Source organism: Zophobas morio, unplaced genomic scaffold, assembly GCF_036711695.1.
Source record: "Zophobas morio isolate AGI-343-1 ecotype UQ-CSIRO unplaced genomic scaffold, CSIRO_AGI_Zmor_V1 ptg000002l, whole genome shotgun sequence".
In the NCBI taxonomy this organism is placed as follows: Eukaryota; Metazoa; Arthropoda; class Insecta; order Coleoptera; family Tenebrionidae; genus Zophobas; species Zophobas morio.
Window position 1 is genome coordinate 26,624,376 of NW_026972107.1, and position 20,286 is coordinate 26,644,661.

At 32.3% G+C, this 20,286-nt stretch overlaps 3 protein-coding genes across 5 annotated transcripts; 1 reads left to right on the plus strand and 2 right to left on the minus strand.

The window, feature by feature from the left end:
* On the minus strand, positions 1–1,737 carry LOC135132001 (lipoyl synthase, mitochondrial). Of its 2 annotated transcripts, none has more exons than XM_064059922.1 (6): positions 1,483–1,737; positions 1,089–1,425; positions 877–1,033; positions 769–826; positions 534–692; positions 1–476 (listed from the first exon to the last, which is right to left on the minus strand). In XM_064059922.1, coding segments are annotated over exons 1-6 (1,074 nt in total). In that variant the 5' UTR covers positions 1,485–1,737; the 3' UTR covers positions 1–115. The 2 variants fall into 2 exon arrangements, with proteins under 2 accessions (XP_063915992.1, XP_063915985.1); XM_064059915.1 differs by having other exon boundaries at positions 1,089–1,433; positions 1,483–1,736.
* Positions 1,738–1,782: 45 nt separating this feature from the next.
* On the minus strand, positions 1,783–2,473 carry LOC135132017 (large ribosomal subunit protein mL41). Its single transcript, XM_064059933.1, has 3 exons — positions 2,266–2,473; positions 2,110–2,213; positions 1,783–2,060 (listed from the first exon to the last, which is right to left on the minus strand). Exons 1-3 carry the CDS (start codon positions 2,420–2,422, stop codon positions 1,830–1,832), a joined length of 492 nt encoding a protein of 163 aa, XP_063916003.1. The 5' UTR covers positions 2,423–2,473; the 3' UTR covers positions 1,783–1,829.
* A 320-nt stretch (positions 2,474–2,793) lies between these two features.
* Positions 2,794–20,154, plus strand: LOC135132026 (REST corepressor 1-like). Of its 2 annotated transcripts, XM_064059945.1 has the most exons (8): positions 2,794–2,999; positions 3,162–3,305; positions 3,359–3,573; positions 3,620–3,799; positions 7,989–8,072; positions 8,522–8,619; positions 13,880–14,075; positions 18,573–20,154. In XM_064059945.1, exons 1-8 carry the CDS (start codon positions 2,891–2,893, stop codon positions 18,990–18,992), a joined length of 1,446 nt encoding a protein of 481 aa, XP_063916015.1. In that variant the 5' UTR covers positions 2,794–2,890; the 3' UTR covers positions 18,993–20,154. The 2 variants fall into 2 exon arrangements, with proteins under 2 accessions (XP_063916015.1, XP_063916023.1); XM_064059953.1 differs by lacking the exon at positions 7,989–8,072.
* Positions 20,155–20,286: the final 132 nt, after the last annotated feature.

Below are 20,286 nucleotides of genomic sequence, written 5' to 3' on the forward strand. Positions count from 1 at the left end.
TTTAAACTCAACACACATTTTATTGTACTACAACATATAAGTCTTTTTGTGCACCTATAAAGTTACTGCATCATCTTAAGAGCCACTGAGTATTTTTTCCAAACAAATAAATTAATTAATTTTCTTCAGTATTACTTGTTTTACGATTTTTCAGTATGCTGGCGATGAAAAATTCACCAGCTTTATAGGAACTTCGTACTAATGGACCGCTAGCAACATACAAAAATTTCATATCATTCCCAACTCTTTCCCAATGCTGAAATTTTTCAGGTGTTACATACTCAGTAACCATCATATGTCTTTTTGTAGGTTGTATATATTGCCCCAGAGTGACACAATCAACTCCTGCCGCTTTTAAATCTTCCAAAGTTTGATGAATTTCTTGATCTGTTTCACCGAGACCAAGCATAATGGATGATTTTGTAATCATGTCTGGGTTGAAAGTCTTAACTGCTTCTAAAGTTGCCAAAGACTGCCTGTTAACAGTTTAAACTTACATATATTAATAAAAAGCTATAAGATAAATTATTTACCTATATTTAGCTCGCCTATCCCTTACAAACGGTGTTAGTTCCTCAACAGTTTCAATGTTATGTGCATACACATCTAGACCAGATTCGACTATTGTTTTGACAGCATTGCGGTCACCTCGAAAATCAGGTACTAGGCACTCCACCAACATCTCACTCTTTCTAGTCAAACAAAAATCCTTTGTATTCTTATTCTATTCTATAATAATAATAATAATAATAATCAATGTATACTGACCTTTTCTTTATTTCTTTAACAGTTTCAGCAAAATGATTTGACCCTCCATCTGGTAAATCTATAAAATATGTAATTACAAAGTAGAAACAAATAATCATAACAAATTACCATCACGATCCACTGAAGTCAGTACAATATAGTCTAATCCCCATGAAGCAATAGCTGTAGCAGTATTTACAGGTTCATTAGGATCTGGTGGTGGAGGAGCTCTCGAAGTTTTAACAGAACAAAACCTACATCCTCTTGTACACGTGTCCCCTAACAACTAGACCATAACAAAATGACAAACAGATCTACAGCACATTGTAAAAATGAGTTACCATAATAGTTGCTGTCGCTGTTCCATGCTTGCCCCCACCCCAACACTCCCCAATGTTAGGACATCGCGCTTCCTCGCAAACTGTATGTAATTTTAGTTCCCGCAACTGTTCTTTAAGTTCACTAAATTTCTTTCCTTTAGGTATCGAAGTCTTTAACCAAGGAGGTAACCTTAATCTTGAATCACCTTCAGATGTTCTCTTTAACCGACCGTTGTACTCGTTCCATGCTTTCGAATCATCCTCTAAAACTGGGTCAGGACTGTTAATGAAGTCCTGAAGACTTGGGCCACTAATAATGCGTTTTCTTAGGGCTTCTAAGTGAGATTTGTGAGATAACCTATAACACTACCAGAAATTCAGAAATATAAGCAAACAACTTTACTTGACAACTTACATTCTTATTTACTGTGGAACCACTTAAAAGATGCTTGAGTCCATACATTTTCTTAAAATTTAGTGCACACACTAGGGGTTGAAAGGTCACATTGATAGTGTTCTTATATAAATTTACTGTTACTTGAACTGAAAATTCGTGTCGATGTTCGTTTGAAAATTGTTTTAAAAATTATTCTCTTGTTTTCGTTACTTTTATTTTGATGACTGATTTCCTTTCATACTGAAAGTGTTATGTGTACAGGTTATAGGTTTCAATTCATTGACGTATGTTTCAACTGAAAGTAAGCAACCATCAATACATCTAGCTATATGAAATTTTTTATTAACTACTAATTTATTCGAAAATTAACATCCTTGTGTAAACAAATCTGTTCCTGTTTGTTCAGCTTTAATCCTGGCTTCTTCTGAAGTCATAAGTTCTTCTGGAGATGGCTCCACAGGTGAACCATCATCATTTAATTTTTCTTCTTGGAAATCTTTTGCTATTTTTGGTGCATAAACTACATTAAATAAATCTTGTGCTGTAAACTCTGACTGAATAACATCAGGTGTTCTGTATGACACATATGGTTTTAGCTAAAATATCGAATAAGCTTTCTTATTAATTACTATATTCAATACTTACTGGAAAATCTTTCAAATCAGGTACGATTATTTCAGGGACTTTTTCTGGTATTAAGACAAATTTACCGTCTTGGTCATTATATCCAATGTCTCTTACACCACGCTCTACAGTCACACATTCAGTATTTCAAAAGAAAAAATATATATATTTACATACTATCATGGGGTAAATCATAATTCGGATCTTTTCGTTGTTCCTTAAATATTTTAGATCCACGTTTGTTAAAAAGGGGAAATTTTCTAAAATTGCGTTTGCCGTATCTGGCACACGATGTAGAAATGCCTCGCTTGAAAAATAAGTTTACACAAGACATCTTGAACTTTTTGAGGTTAGGATGAGGCGATGAGGTTAGGGATTAAAATGTCAAACAGTTGGTAAACCAAGACAAGAGGAGCAAAGACAAACAACGAAAAACAGGAAATGAAATTTACGCGCTAAATTTAAAATCATCAAATAATTATTGCTGTTAATTGTTATTACAACTTAAGTTAACTTTTTATTATAGTGCAGATTTAAATTCTCATCGATATGGGATAACTGGTGAAGGTTTTTGGGTAATAAAAAAATTTAATTTTCAAGGTCGTAAATTTCGAAACGTAATATCCACAGCGCCACGGTAGTTTTTGGAATTAACGGAAGCTAAACTACGGTTCTTCGAATACGATATTTTAGTCGCTTTGTAGTTTGAGTAAGCTGTGGTGTTGCTGAATCATAGACTCAAATTTTTACTTATATTTAATTTTATATTATTTATATGCAGTGATAGGTAGAAGAAATAAACATGGTTCTAGCTGAAAAAAACAATGAAAACGCAAGAAACGGCCGGAGAAGCCGGGGGCCGAGCCCGAACGGTCACGTCCAAGACTCCACAAGCGAGGATGAAAGTTCAGGTTAGCATTATTCCCTTTAAATTCGAAAGATTTCAGTTGTCTTATTTTACCACCACGAATGCACCCACTTCAGCCTACTAGCTTAAAAATGAGTGTTGTATTTGAAAATTTTCAAGTGATTCATAATGATAGTCTGGCATTACTCAATTCCTTCCTTTATAGTTCCAGTAGATAAGATACGAGTTGGCCGAGATTACCAGGCTATTTGCCCCGAGCTTCAACCGGAATCTCAAAGAAAACCAGAACTGTTGGCCGATAGAGCCTTACTTGTATGGTCACCAACTGAGTCCATACCAGAATCGAAATGTATGTTACCCTCAGTACCCCTATTGAAAAAAAATTATTTTTAACAATTACAGTGGAAGACTACATAATTTTGGCCAAAGACAAGTATGGTTACAATGGCGAGCAAGCGTTAGGAATGTTGTTTTGGCATAAACATGACTTAGATAGGGCTGTGCTAGATTTAGCAAACTTCACACCGTTCCCTGATGAATGGTCTGTGGAAGATAAAGTTCTTTTTGAGCAAGCCTTCCAGTTCCACGGGAAAAGTTTTCACAGAATAAGGCAGATGGTAATGACGTCTCTTTTTCTTTTTTTGTTACTAATTGGAGTTTCAGTTGCCAGATAAAAGCATTGCTAGTTTAGTCAAATATTACTATAGCTGGAAAAAAACCAGGTCAAGAACCAGCCTAATGGACAAACAGGCACGTAAGTTGCACACTCCAAAGGAGGAAGGAGGGGCTTCAGAAGCTGGATCTGAAGGAGGGTCGAATGAAGAGTCTGATCATGATGAAAAGGTAGGCACTGTTTAATGTTGTAGTGTATTGGACTCTGTTAGACTTTTATTTTGCATGATTATTGAGTGGTTTGTGTTTTAAGCTATGGTATGTTAAATCTTAAAGTATGCCTTGATGATTCTAGCTGTTGTATGGCTCTAATAGTTATTCAACAGTTAATATGAAGGGTTGCACACATATATGCTAAAAATGATTGTAATTAAGTTGTTCATTCCATGAGCCTTAATGTTCCAAAATGTGTTTGCTAGAGTATGGTTCAGAAAAACGTCATTAAAAGGCGATACAAATTACGTAATTGTTATCTGCCATGCTTACTAGGAATCTGGCTGAACTAAAGCTTTTTGGGCTAAGAATTTGTGGTAATTATGTTAACACTTCCTCATACTCACTGTATTAAAGATTCGTTTTTAGCGCTAAGTAAAATAAACATAGATTCCTTTATTATTAAAAATTCATATTGAATAATGTAATTATTTAAAAAAATTTTAAAAAAATACAATACAGTTGAAGCTTACAAATTTGCGTAGTTTCAATTGCTCACACATTATCAAAACGTGCCTAAGTCATGAATCAACCATTCGGCACGTTTTTGTAGTCATTATTTTTTATTTATTAGTACGTGAAGAAAAATGATATAAAATGTACATTTAAAGTGCGAGAATGCATATACATACAAAATATCTTTGTCACCTCTTACAAGTAGTAAACGTTTAGTAAAAAGACATTGTTGCAATGTTTTCCCGCCTAGTCATTAGTCGATATTAATAAAGCATTTGCACGTCAATAAAGAGTAAATTGTAAAGTTCCATTATTGAGACCCATAAATAGCACTGAGTAATGCTTTAAAAGAAAAAAAAAATCCAAAAATATGAATAATATTTCTAAACAACAAATACAAATGAAAATAAATTGTAATATCAAAAAAAAAATAATAAAAATTCTCAAAATCATAACTTGGGGCTGTATATAAAGTGCACACATTTCAAATAAATTGTTCGGACAGTGATTAACGTTAAAGTTAATAAAGCCTTATTAAATCTATATTGATTACAAAATTGGAGCGGAAATTATTTTTACTTAGTATAATAATAACTATATTTTATTATCAACAATGCTACATCACATATCAAAATAATAGTAAGTGGTCTGTTGGATAATAATGCTACTACTATTATTATAAAAACAGCACAATAATAATATACTCAGAAAACAAATCTTAATACAACAGAATATTGCAAATTAATTAATTTATCACAATTGCAACCACTTGCATAAGAAATGAATTATACAACAGAAAATAAAAAAATCCTGTTGAAATGTGCCATAGATTGATCTTGGCATTTCAAAGTTGATCGGAAATTTATACAATTTTTGTTTTTTTAATAATAAAAAATTACTGCATATCACATAACATTTTCGCCAAAATTCGTGCGGAAACAAGTTTTTTAACACGATCGAAATAACCGCGGCTTTAGAAACATAATTGAAATAATAATTTCCTTATTGAATTATAGGCAACTTACATGACAACAATGTTTCAAGTTTTATTAAAACAGAATTGTAACCTCTTATGTTTATGTTGCTCTAAAAAGGAAACATGTTTCCAAAAAGTTTGCAAAAATGTATAATTAGATCACCTATTCATTTATGAAATCCTTAATTGGAGTTTATTTTGTAAATTCTTTATCATATAATTTTTTCACGTAGAGGTTATAGTTATAGTTAGTTCCTTTTTATTTATACACAAATTATACAAAGACAAATAATTTATTCTTTCCTTATAAAAATATATAATAACATTTTGCAATTTAATTTTGAAACTGCAACACCGAATGCTCTGAAATCTTGCAAACGTTTTACGATTATCGTAATCATGGCAAATCACTAATCAAAATTTTGGCAAATGAATCCTCTGAAACCTGCAAAATATTTGATTTTATACTTATAAATTATCAATACAGTCATAGTTTTTAGAGTTACTTATACAGGTGACTCAAAAAAATTAATGATTGAGGCAGTTTAGTGTAGTGACTAAAGTAAGAACGATTCACTTTTCTTGCCGAAAATTTGGGAATACAGTACCGTTAGTATTACAGTCCATCTATCCAAATTAATATACGTGCCCTTGGAAAAGTGTTGATGACCTCAACCTTTACTTTAACACTACATACATATCTTTATTTTGACTTCCAAAGGTTATTACAAAAAAATGAAAATACTTCTTCATGGACGAGGGAAATTCTGTCCAAATAACCTTCGACTAATGTTTTTAAGTAAACTTTGCCGTTTGATTTTGATAATTTAGAACATGTACGTTAAAAGCAAAAACAAGCAAATTCAAAACAGAATCTCGTTGTGTTGTCTACATGAATAATGTTCCCTATACATCAGTTTTAATATGATAGTATCTGACATTACTTCAATGTTGTTACAACATGATAGTATGAAATGTCTAAGATGCTTTTGAAATTATATATATCTAGGTGCGTCTTGAATTTTTTAGGCACTGTTTCTCACGAATAATAATGTATGTAATAATAATTATATTATTTATATAATTAATAAATAAATAATAGTAATACTAAATAATACATATATACAGAATGTATCTGTTCGTTTCAAGATTTTGCGAAATAAACTTCATTTGAAATGATAATAGCATGCTTCCTTCGATGTTTGTGTTTTCTTTATACGTTTTGTTTTTGGAACTGTTTATGTAAAATGTCTAAAACAAAATGTTTGTGTGAATTATTGATTCTTATGAGATTAGTGAGTGATACATTGTAGCCATCCAAATCGATATATTGGTCCCTTGTAAAAAGTTACGTCATACAAAAGTGTATTAAGAAAAACTTGAGCATATTGTGCTTGTTTATCTGTAATCTCATAATCTATCTCTATTTTTTCTATTTTTATAGTTTTTGCCGAAGATTCGCATTTTAGTAAAACTCAATTTTCTCGTCTGCCTTTTCATGAGCAATATATTTACAGTACTAACATTGTATACCGGGACAATTTTTAAACTCTCAACATAAGAAAGTAAGTATGGGTTTAATCCATGTCGAGTTTTAAAAAATGCACATCAATGCATTTAAAGCATGCAATCAAAATATATTTTATTTTGTAGAACAATTGGAATGAAGATGTTGCGTTTTCTTCTGAAAATAACATATTTAACTTCTTTTCTTTAGTTAAAACAGCATTGGTTCTGTTTCTTTAGTGGTGTTTATACTCTAACTCATCGAGTATTCTTTACATTTTTGTAAAATATTTTACAATATTTCACAATATTTCAAACAAACAAACAAATTGACATTTGATTTTTTTCGTAAGTCAAGTAGGTTGGCGTATCATTGATTCCATACTTCCAATGTATTGATGTGTGTTTTAAATCCAACACTTAGCCCACGCTTCTTTATATATGTTTAGAGTTAAAAAAATGTCCCGATGTATATGTAAGTATTGTTACACGAATGAGGATTGCTTGTGGTATAATAAAATCTTACTTTAAATCCAGTCATTTACCATATAAAAAAAAAATAGAATTGTAGTGCAACAAGTTTTTTTCCCCTTTTAACTGTAACTTTACAGGTTTGATATAATTGTGATTTTTAACCTAGCGGACGAATCTTTTAATTCTTAAATATTTTTTTATTAGTTAAAATAGAATCTTCTAAAAAAAGTTTCATGACAATATACACTTGCTATTGCAACAGTTATAAATGAGGTATGCAATGTTGTTGCTTATAGAGTTATTTTCGTCATTTTTTGTACCCATTGTGAATGCAACTTTTTTGTCATTAAAACTGTATACGCTCAGTTTACATTGCCAATGCTACACAATACCGGGTGACTATTAATGATTGAAGCAATTTTGCAACAACAACAAAGTTGTTAATTTTGACATGTAGACATACTTAAATTTTGTATTTAATTTTTGATAATAAAGGATATTAGATTTTGTTGTGAAAACACTTAATGAAATTATATTACATTGTAAACATGAGTATGAGAAAGTGCAGACGATACTATGGTGGACCCGGGCGCTGGCGTAGACTGTTCTGAGCAATAGTACATTCCGTTGTCCGAATACAAGAGTAAGATTCACGTCAGAAACCAAAAGCAATAAATGTACACCAACGAGAGAGTAAATCGGGGGTTGGTATAGTTGTAATGGATTATCTTGCAGAAATGGACTATACATCGTGGCATTCGTCGTAAAAGCGGTTCACCAAGTCGTACGGGTCAACCTCCCGACGAGAACGCTACTCAGGTAGTGAACCCTCAATAGATATTGCACGCCAATCAGCCTAGCAATACAATCGCAAAACGAAGTTCATTTCATATGTGACGGCTTAACTGTATCATGCATAAACATTTCCGTTTCATATCATCGTAACATTTCCGAATTGGTGGTCTCGTATCTTGCCCTATTCAGTTAAAATAGCGACAGGGTATCACCATCACGTCGACTAACCCCGACTGTGTTGCCCCTAAGCATGTGTTTCTGCTGCAGTGTGCGTTGGCTAACGTTTATTTATTCTCCATCCATTACATGCATACATACACGCATATAGTTTAAAAATGTATTTTATAGAGAGAGAGGGCGATCATTTGAGTGATCCCCCATCGGATGTATCACACTGGGTGTTCGTTTTTTTCTCTTCTATTTATTTTTTTTCATATTGGGATATGGTCGGTATGATTGTTGTATGTGTGCAGGGTGAGGGTGGCGCGTGCTCTAACTGCGGAGTCGCCTGTACCGTCACTCACGTGACGTCCAAGGGGTCCCTCTGTAATTCCTGCTATCAACACTGGAGGTACGTATCAACCCCAATATAACATTATCCAGAGCTGTTTTGCACGAGCCGTGGGTTTTCTCGGGGTGTTAATGCTGTTACTATTCTTACACTACGTTGCATAGTGTTTTATGTACCTGTTAGTTAGTTTGCATGGTAGGAATCGTCAGTGATACTTTGCGAGAATACGCCATGCCGAACCAATGGGACAAATCGCTGAATGTTTAACCAGACTGGACCAAATCATAAATTATCATTGAGCATAAAAATGAATTCTCGTTTATTGAATTATTCGGTGTGGTGGTTGTTACGTTATTAGTGAATGTGTGACATATCTTATTTCAGGTTTATATATTTGAGAACTTCTAAATTGAATGGTATAAACTCAAAAAGACATTCTAAGGCAAAAACATTGCGCCTACAATCAACATACATCAAAATTATAGTCTTTTAGTTTTGGGTAGTTCCTTAATTTTTGTCTGTTAAATAAAATCGTCGCTTTAATCTGGCAACCCCGTTATGACAATGATACTCTTCACTGATCACTCTTTTTAATTTTATAAAATTTGAATTCTTATTAAGTATACGTTTTGTAAATGTTTGACGAAAATATATTTCAAACAATTTGAATACTATGAAATTCATAAATAAATCATTCTGTAAATTATAAAACTGGTAGACTGCAACTAAATTCTAGAGCCATCAACAAAAATGTTCGCACATTTCTTACATCAATTTTAGTTAAAGCGTGTCTGATAAGTAACCGCACTAAACAAAAAAAATAATATTTTGAACCGAGAACAACAATAATTAAAACAAATTTAGTGCTTAAGTTTTCCTTGAAACAGGGAACATGTTACAGCAACAAACTAAATATCAACACCAAATTTTGCCATTTTGTTTAACATTTTAGTACCGTACGTTATTAATTGATTGTCCAGGTCCCCATTCTATAATATTTCCAACACCAATTTCTCCTTGTATTTAGTAATTTTTGACATTGTCTTGTGTTGTGAATATTTGTCTTTACAAATAGTCCAGCATTGTTCACTAGATCGTCATTGGCGCAAACTGGTCCTAAAATGTTAAATAAAATAGAATAGAGAAAACTAAACTTCAATACCAAATTGTGCTACTTCATTTAACACACGTTAGTCAATGCTCATTTGCTGCTTTGACAGTAATTTTTGTCCATGGCTTACGTTCGGTAAAATTCTACCAGTTTACCTCAAGCTCATTCAGTTCAGAAAATAATGCTGACATCTTCAAAACAAACTGAGGAGAATTAAAAACGACATAAGCTTATATATTTTTTCAAAATTAAAACTTTAAAATGAAACGTCTTTCTGCTTCATTGTTTTAATATTCATTAATATGGAAATGATTCTGATTTCATTACTTAAACTGTTTTTGCAATTTGAATTATTACAACAACAATTCATTAAAAAAATTAGTTGAAATCGGAGATGGTTTCTTTTAAATTGGATTAAAAAATTGATACTTCTATTGTCAATGCCCAATTAGACTCAAACCATTGCGATTTAACAAACATTCGTGCATGTATCTTTTTCTCTGCTATATTTTTCTTCTAGTACCAATTTTTAAATAGTGTATACTTTTTTACTGTAGTATATAACGGACAATTTTGTTTAAAGTCAGTTTTTTGTCGTAGATAAAAACATTTTCGTTTTCTTTTTTATTTATTTTTTTTATTAGCTGCTGTTGTGTTGCAGCTAAATATTTTTAGGAGCAAAAATTTTCTCAATGTTGCAAAACCTATTGATATCAAATTGGAAAGTACTTTTAAAACATTCGAATTGATTATTATGTACTCGTTCGAACATTGTCACGAATTTTTAAATAATAAAAACATATAGCAGTATTGTCCAAAAAGAAACCCAAAATTGTGTTACAAAGTTCTGTAAATTGGTCAAATACTTCGTGGTGTAACTCTAAGTTATTGATTAAAATGTAATGCCATTGTTGTGTAGTTAACAGTCATTAAAAACTGCGTAGATCTAGAATAACAATCAACTAAAAAAATAAATAATTAAGAATATTTAGCGACGAAATCAGTCACACAACTATATAATCATTAGAATGCTTTTAAGGTATTTGCCTGCAAATGAGTTCTTAAAAATTTTGTTCTTGTTTCTGCGTTCAAAATGTAAAATATTTTTCCTTACATTAAATTTTCATATGATTGTACAACCACCATCCTCTAAAATTGATACACTAAGCCGTTCCTTAACGTGTAACAATATTTGGATAGGTGATTAGTGCTGTAATTTTATTCATTTTTTTTTTCTGTGGCCAGAAGGTGAAAGTCCAGCTTTTAATATACTTGAGAGTTGTGACACATTTTTAATGTATAGAAATAAAAAAAAAAATCTTATCAGTAAGCATTAAAAGTAATGATTTTAATTATGTTAACAGTAATAATTGTCACTAATTTAAAATTTACGCAGTATAAATATAACGCCCGCTTTGTGATCAGTGGAAAAATAATGTGAACTCTTAAATCTACTAGACACCAAAATGTAAATATATTTTTCATTATTCTAAGCGTTTTTTAAATGTGATTTTGAAGTTGAAATGAAATAATAGCATATCTGGTAATTCAATATTAAAATCTCGAAACTTTTATGGGCGATAATTTTTATATAACTCACTTTGAGCTCTTACCTTTTTTATAAAGTGCATTCACGAGTAAACCACGGCTTCCTTCTTGTCGTTTGGCGACACGCAAAATCATTGCATACCTTTGGTTTTTCTATTCCTCAGACAACGTTTCTGATAATTTAGTACCACCGACCGGTAAGGTTACGTTGATTTTGCGCTATCAGTTCCGAATGACTCTACACGCATTTCTATGTCCACTAATAACTCGTGCATTGAGCATACATAAATATGGTCGTCCTTTTCGCATACTGGTTGCTTTTGCTGAAAATGAGTGACCACAACGTATAATTTGGCATGTATAGACGAACGACATTTTTGCGACCTGTATCAGGGCCGACGCGACGGATGGCAAGCGTGAAGTATGTATGCATTGACTGTGGATCACAAGATATGACAAGAGAGCTTGTGGAAAGTGTATGGAGAAAATGTTCGAGTGAAACGTTATTGAAGCAATGAAGGGACAGTGTAAAAAACCTGTAAATAATGCGAGAATGGCAGGATTGTATCGAGAAAAGATTAAAACAAAGATGCCTACGTAGTCCAAGTCTATTCTTCCACATTTTAAGCGACGTTGAAAAAATGTGTGCGCATGTTGGTGTTTACAGATAACCTAGTAATCTAGCGAAGGATGAAAGACAATAAATAGTGATAAAAAACTTTCAAAGGTAACTTGTGATCAAAAAGAAACAGGAAAACTGGCTATGCTTTTGTAACTTTGGTTAATATTTTTTCTCTGAATTTGATGTTGAGACTTGCTTGGTATAAATGCTGTGTCACGAAGTAAATGTCGCAAGTAATTTTAAAAGCTAATACCCACTTGAGCAAGAAAAACGCAAGAAGGTGAGAAGACTAAAAAAAATATTACCAGTACATTAAAATCGCATATGAAAAAAGACATGTAGTAAAATTGAAACAAGTAATCTAGCTAAATCTGATTATATGAGAGAGAAAATTTAATTACGAGTGAGACATATAATGTTGATGTGTAAAGCTGGAATAGACACGCGGAGATTGGGTGAGTGCAAAAAAATAACTGAAGTGAATGATTTGATTTAAATCGAAAATGCCAGGTTATGTAGTCAAAGAAAAACTCCATAAAACCATAAACTACCTTCCAGTAATTAGCTTCTAGCGCTAATATTGTATTGCTTGCCGTTGTATACGATTCGTGTTGTATTCTTTGCACTGTTTTGTATACTAATGAAATTTGAGTATCGTTTAGATTAACAATGCTCAAATAATTTTCGTTGTAAAAATCGCCAATCGGCGCCAGACGGCTTGTGCCGCCTTGAAATGTACGTAAAATCCAGTTCTGTTCAGGAAAAGAAAAGACTGTAATATAGGCTGAGGTAATACAATTTTCTAATATTGAAATACAAACTAGAACACAGACAATAAGTTAATTCTGTATCATTATACATGAACCTCACAGATCTTTCACTTTAATTCGTTTCATAGCAGAACCAATACTACCCTGTTCAACGTTTGGCGACGGCCAAGCTTCAGCCGAGGGTCTATAATTTCTGGTTTTACGTATTAGGGGTTGCAGGCCTTTTTAAGTTTTGAATTGTAAAATTTTTATATACGGAAATAGTGTGCATACAATAAAAACCTTACTTGTTACATGCCTATTTGAAAACATTTAGAACTACAACTTGTACAAAGAAGGAACAATCACAGTGTATGGAGTTCCTTAGCCATTATTATGGATTGTACGAAATATATTAAAGAGTAAACTGAAATGTGTAGAGGAGTGGACGGTACTGTGTCAAATCTTGGATTTGTAGAAAACTAGATGGAAAACATTATAGAAAGAAAGACAGTTACGAGAGAATGGCAATATGCTTGAACGTAAATTGAAAAAAAAAAGAAATTTGAATAAGTATAATCGAGCATGTGTGACAGGGATATAGCAAGCAAAAGATGATAACAAATTTAGACATGGGTATAAGGTGGATGAAATTTCGGCTGAATGTAAAAAGTTACGCAAATTGTACACATACAAAAGACCGTCGGCGAGGTGGTGTAGGTACGGGTGGAAAGAGAACTGCATGTTTGAAAGAGACGACGAAATATCGGGAAGAGAGGGTTCAGGGGAGGGTTCAAATTTTATAGGATTATAAATTGTTTTAATAGGTAGCAAGAATTTATTTCATCAGGTGGTCATAAATAGACCGTCGAATACATCTTTAAAATGTGCTCGTGAATTTACAGTTAAATATTGGCATGTTTGATAGTGGAATTTGTTAAGGCCTCAAAACGTTTTGTAATACCACAATTTTTGCAACCTACTTTGAACCCTTACAACTTCTTCATGAATGCATCCACGAGTAAACCACGGCTTCCTCCTGTCGTTTGGTGGCGCGCAAAATGAATGTGCACCTCCGGTTCTTATTTTTGAGATCGTTTCTGACTGTTTAAGACGACCATCAGGGCCACATTGATCTTGCGCTGTCCACCCCACACGCATTTCTGTGCCCATTACAGACCCGTGTATTGAGCATACATAAATGTGGTCCTCCTTTTCGCTTACTAGTTGCCTTAGCTGAAAATGAGTGATCATCAGTTTGACCATAACGTGTAATATTGGCATGTACAGACGAACGGGATTGTTGCGGCCCACATCGGGGCCGACGGGCGGCAAGCGCGGCTCCCCGCTGGGCGGACGCCACAAGCGCAAGCCCCCTCGCGGCATGTACATCAACCACGACGATCTGGCTGCGATGGCGTCGGGCAACGCGGGGGTGCTCATGCTTAAGGCGATGGATCGAGAGTTAGATTCCCTCCAAAGACAAGTGAGTACCTGCTCCACACACCAAAAAATCCAGTAACACAGAAAACATCAACACGTCCCATTTGCTTTTGTGTTCGAGTTGTGCCTGCTGTCGGTACTGTACTGCTGCCTGCTTGCATTGCAAATGCCAGATTTCGTCTGTGGTTGATTGAGTCGGAGTCGCGATGTATGTATCAATGCATGGTTGGTTGTGGGGTGGGGTATTGCCAGACAACAGCTTGCATGTGTATTGTCGAGAGGGTTCACTATGGAAACTATAAAGTGGCATCCTTATTATTTGTCGATGTTTATTATCAGTTGGACGTTGGACCACGGTTGTATTTGAATGATGAAAGGATGTATTGACCATCTGGTGTAGCTAAATGCTAATTGTAGACGATGTAAATGCTTCCACTGTCACTTTTTTATTTTTGAAATTGTTACCAGATCTTGTTAGTGGATCGTAATAACTTATCATAAATATTAGAAGAAAGAAAGTGCTCTTAACATTCGTTTAAACCGAAAACTAAAATGACTAACTATGATGTGAGAAGGGTTCTTTTTCAAAATTCCCATTATTTTATTTTTGTGTTTATTTTTTAAACTTGTGAAGCGCTTGTGGTAACCATATGTACTGGTTAAAACCTCTTGTAGGATTAATCTAATAAAAAAACACAGACAAAATAAAAATAATAAAGTGAATTCAGTACGTAATTTATTTTTACGCAACCGTAACCTTTCTCATAAAAATTTTAAGTTAATTATGTTGTAAGTTACTTATTCAGCTAAAGGTGTATGTCACAATTAAGTCGTCACAGTAACATGTGGCCCATGTCGACGTTTGATAATTTTAGTATAAAACTAAAGTTCATTATTAAAAAAAAGTCTTCTAGTAAGCCATGAAGATCATTACTGCTTGCTAAACGACATCTTTTTCTCGATCATATTGTATATATAACCATGATGCTCAAAACTCTGGGTAGAATTGAAAACATTGGTACAGTGTGACCAAAAAAAATTGCCGAAATGCCCATATCATTGAGCGTGTATCAGTTGCTTCATATGGCATGTATTAGCAATTTTTAGAGCAATTTGCTATTTTCCTATTTTGTTTTTAGATAGTATTTTTAAAGTTACAAGACGCGTGCTGTTTTTAGCTCAATAACACCCATTAACTGTGTGGCGTTAAACAGTTCATAGAAAGTCATTTGCCAGATACGTCAATTTAAGATCGTGGCATGCTTTATTTGTTTTATTTTCGATTGCACGAAATATTATAAAGTAATAGGAGTAAATAATTTTGCAAATAAATGTTGCCACCAAAATAATTAATGATAATGCATATATTCATAAATCTAATGCAATGATTTTAAATCATTATTCTCAACATCCAGTTATTTTAAAAAATTTAAAAATAACAAAAGCAAATATTTAACCATATGTTTTACATTTACAATGAATAATACACACCCAAAAAAAAAATATGATAAGTAACACAGAAAAAGGTCACATTTTGATATTCGTTGTATTAAGTACAGTTAATGACAAGAAATTAGAAAAAAAAATCATAATATACTATATCTCTAAATGCTGTAAGCTCGTGTTTGAAGCCAAGGGTAAATTATATTTTTATTTTATACTAACTGTTACAGATAAGCCTTTTCACAAAAAAATATTTATAAACAAATGCTTTAATAGCAACTGTAGATTCATAAGTTTTTTTTCTACCTACTGTTTTGATTTTTCGCAAAAATATGCTATCGCTATCAGTTCTTTTCATTTGTGCTCTGGGTCTTGTTTGCTTCTTTAAATGTTGCAAAAGGGTTATATTTCTTTTAGTAAGCAGAATTTGATTTGTTTGGCAAAATTTGGAGACTCAGTATTTGCAGCATCTTTGACAAAAGGAAAAAAATAGGAATACTGTTACCACTCAAGGCAATAGTGCTTGCAACGATCTTTCAAAGCACACCTGCCAACTGCGACCTGACTGTATAATACGTAATAATAATGAAGTATACGTTAAATTAATATTTTTTTGCTCATACAAAATAAAGTAAAGTATTCACGACGATAAAGAGGCTTAAATACTCGTGAATGATAATAAGCCATCTGTAACTAATATCACTCCTAAATTAACATCTTTCACTCGATAAATTATCGTTTGTCGTCTTTTTTATTATAACTTTATTAATTACATTTTTATGTATAAAGTAGTTTTTTTATTTTCTAACTATTTTAAAAATAAGTTAGTGCATAGGTGTAGCTCATAATTTCATCTTTTTAACCGACGTAAGCTAGGAACGTGCCAACAAAAAACATGAGCCTTTCATTGTTATACTATGTTTAAACTAGCTTTATGCCAAATGATTTTTGGCTACAAATCATGTAACATGTTGAAAGAAAGAAATATAATATTATTAAGAATATATTCAGACAGATTAATGAAATAATTGTTTATTTAATGGAAAAAACGTTCAAAGAAGTTAAAAAAATCTATTTCAAATATTAATTTATATTGCATTTTTAATTTTTTATACTATTGAATCAAGTAAATGTCCCTACGAAAAATTTTGTAGATGAAAAGTAGTACCCAACCACTTTATTCGATAATAATTTTATTCATTTACTGTAATTGCGAAAATCATGCAATCATGCATTGCAGATAATTGGAGAGGTGATTCTTTATTCAAATTTTTATACGTTCATCATATTGTTGTTAGTACCTAATAAACTTTCAACTTTATTCACGAATTATTGTCAGAAATACTAAGTGTGTCATAATTTACTACAAGAATAAATCTATTTTATCAACACCGTAACGATTTGATGACGACAAAGCACATAATGTGAAGAGATTATTCATTCGTTCAATACGCTGCAATTTTTTTTTTTTTACACAAATAGTCTGGATCGCAAAAAATAAGCCGTAATTTCTCTTAAACCTAATACTACGAATAAAACTGACCATTCATTAAAATATATAACTAAAAAATTAAATGTTTAAAAAGAAAGTCGATATTTCTTTGGATGCTTTTGTATAAAATGCTTCTGTTCTTTCAATCAGTCACCTTCTTAATTACGCTCCACCAATGCACGAATTTTAATTTTATATGAAGATCCCATGGACAATGATAGTCGAAAGAGATAAAGTAGAGAAGATACATAGAGTGTGAATTAAGTTTGATACATAACGCTTGGACATACGAATTTGAACAACATAACTTATTTTTTTCTTAATTATTTTACAAAGGAAAAACTTATAAGAAATTAAGAGACGCTTTCAAAACCATTGTGAGTTCTCCTTAATCTTTATTATATATAAAGCTCATTGACGGTTATTACATAAAAGATGTATTCTCATGCCCAATAGAAGCCCATACTATAATCCCCGGAGTCCGCTGCACAGGTCTTTCAACATATAAATGAGGACGGCGTCTTTTTCCACATCCCCTTCGCATGTGCATGCGGCTGTGCATCTCCAAACAGAAGTTAAATTCATCAGTAAATACTATATGCCACTCAAGATTCTAATTCAATGTTAGTCTCCTCTGCACTACTCCAAAAGCTGCTCCCGATGCTGAGGAGTTGATACTAACAAGATAACACGTGAAGCCGAAAGACCGAATTGATTTTGTACTGGAGAAATGGTTCCTTAGTTCCTCAGTTCCTCTTCTGTATCGTTCTTGGTCTTCCCTACTCCATGGTTGATAAAATTGTATAATATAATGGTGGTTTGGTTTTTGTTAAGATTGTTTGCAATTTCTTTAAATGAAAACAAACCTTTCTTCTCGCAAGCCAGCAATTCGACCTCTCTCAAATGCGCTTAATTGACGGTAATTTTCACATAATAATGACAAGGGAAACGATGTTTAAACAAGCAAAGACTGCACGAAGATCTCATATGGCAGCACCACATAAACCAGTTAATGTGACAATTTAATTAAACAATGCTTAGAATTTGATTTAAAATTCTCACTCCTTGCAGTTCTCATAGACAGTAGTTTAAAAACATAATCAGTTGCTTATTACAGCATAGAGTGATACGACTTCTGGAAAAACTGAAGTAAACATTATGAAAATATAGCAAAAATATAAATTTATATGAACTCTTGTGTTTGATGGTATCTAATCATTTATTACCTGTAAAATACTTGTAAGAAAAATTCAACTTATGTCGGAAAAGCTTATTCAAAAGCACAATTTTTAATCGACCAAGTTTCGATCTTTCAAATTTAATAGAAACTCACCTTTCCTCATCACAACACCTAAATCTGTGTAAAATACTACTGAAAATAAAAGTTCAGGCCGTTCTTTACTGTTCTTGCGTATTTATTATTAATTAAACAAACTTGGATGTATAATTGTATTGGCGTAAATATAATTCGTGTATTTAACCTAATCAGTTACAAATTGATTCGGTTCCTGTTGATCGACGATATTTTACGCAGCTTTTTTCTATCGTAGTTTACATGAAAAAAAGTTGGAAAAACACATCACTTACGATCGATTATTGTTTCAGATCCAGCAGAACAAACAGAATATAAGTTCCTTAAAACGTAAGCATTCAGACTCCATAGAAGATCTCCGTCCAAGTAATGAGCATTCGTCACGTATCAACGCACGCTGGACCAACGAGGAGCTGCTCCTAGCCGTCCAAGGCGTTCGTAAGTACGGCAAAGACTTTAAAAGCATCGCCGAAGTTTTGGGTAATAAAACTGAACACCACGTGCGTACGTTCTTTGTAAATTATCGTAAAAGATACAACCTAGACAATGTTCTAAAAGACTGGGAAAAAGATAACGGACCATTACCAGAAGACGGCGACGTTAAAGTCGAATTGGACGATGCCAACAATGATAACGACGTCATTTGTTTATCACCGACCCCAAGTAATAAAAAAGAAATGAAAAATGGAAAAGTAGCACAAGTTAGCAAATGATAATTTTCTCGTCGATTGTTGGATAATTTGATCGTGTTTTAAAGTTTTCAGTTTCGCATTTGTAGTGTACGATTATTCTTTTTTAATAATAAAATTATATATCCAACAGATAAACAATCATTGTAAATACTTTAGATTTAGGAATCACGTTCTTATGAATGAATGTGTATTATTTTGCATTTTAAACAGATTGTTATTTTTACAGTTCTTCGAGATTTCAACACACTATAAAGAATAGTTTTTGCCATTAGCAATTATAGTGTATACACACTCAGTGTTAATAATAATATCGAAAATAAGACTCCTGCAGTTACTGTTCGAAAAGTGATATTGCAGCGAATACTGATAAATATGAATTTAATTACAAAAGTCGTAATTAATTTTCTGATAACAAAGTTGAAAATATTACACATCCTAGGCTAGGCGGTACCATAATGACTTGGATAAAAGCCAGATGTACATTTTATAAATAACACGCATTATTTATATAAAACGGAAAATAGTATAGTTAATACTGTCACGATGAATAAATTATAATAGAAGGTGATAATTTGTAAACTATACTTATTTTTATGTTTTACCTTTTGTTAAGTGTTGTATATTGATTGATTAATCGATTGATTAATGAGAATAGCGGATTTGCATCAAAGACTTTATTTTTTTGTTTATAGGTTGACGTTTGGTTTTTATTATTATGTAAATAGTTTTTATACCAAATTAAATTATAGCGCATCGAGATATTGCATGCTATTTAATACAAAGTGTAAATACATATTTGTAATGTACTGAATATGAATTTACAAATAATTTAAAAAGTTTAGTTATTCCTCGCATGCTTACTCTAAGAATTGTTAATATCTGCTTGAGGATTCCCTGTATATAAATTTTGTATTTGTACTGTTGAGGAGAGACTTTGGTTAACTTTATTTTGAACTGTCCATTCTGATGTAAATAGGGAAGTAGTAAAGAAAGAAAAATTAATTTATAATTATTTATTTCAATTTTTAATGTTTTCATACAATCTTATATTTATAATTGCCAATTGTAAAGTAACTAATTTATCTTATTTCCCATTGTTTTATTGTTTCGCACGTAAGTCATATTAAGTAATGTCATTAGAATAGACTTGATTGTATTAATAATAATAAAGATTTATTCCATACGTTGCATTTCCATCAACCTTCAAAAAAAGCCTTTTTTAGATCATTTCATTGGCACTAACCTATTCATTTCAGTGTTTATGAATGTTAAAAATAATTCGGTGCTGATCTAATCTCTACCACTAGTCTACATC

Coding starts and splice junctions, on each gene's coding strand:
- LOC135132001 (XM_064059915.1), bottom strand. CDS start 1,530: ATGTATGGACTCAAGCATCTTTTAAGTGGTTCCACAGTAAATAAGAAT. Junction 1,434..1,482: donor GTTCCACAGTAAATAAGAAT/GTAAGTTGTCAA, acceptor AATTTCTGGTAG/TGTTATAGGTTATCTCACAA. Junction 693..768: donor GTTAAAGAAATAAAGAAAAG/GTCAGTATACAT, acceptor TTGTTTGACTAG/AAAGAGTGAGATGTTGGTGG.
- LOC135132017 (XM_064059933.1), bottom strand. CDS start 2,422: ATGTCTTGTGTAAACTTATTTTTCAAGCGAGGCATTTCTACATCGTGT. Junction 2,214..2,265: donor TTATGATTTACCCCATGATA/GTATGTAAATAT, acceptor GTGTGACTGTAG/AGCGTGGTGTAAGAGACATT. Junction 2,061..2,109: donor CTGATTTGAAAGATTTTCCA/GTAAGTATTGAA, acceptor TCGATATTTTAG/CTAAAACCATATGTGTCATA.
- LOC135132026 (XM_064059945.1), top strand. CDS start 2,891: ATGGTTCTAGCTGAAAAAAACAATGAAAACGCAAGAAACGGCCGGAGA. Junction 3,000..3,161: donor AAGCGAGGATGAAAGTTCAG/GTTAGCATTATT, acceptor CTTCCTTTATAG/TTCCAGTAGATAAGATACGA. Junction 8,620..13,879: donor TCCTGCTATCAACACTGGAG/GTACGTATCAAC, acceptor TGGCATGTACAG/ACGAACGGGATTGTTGCGGC.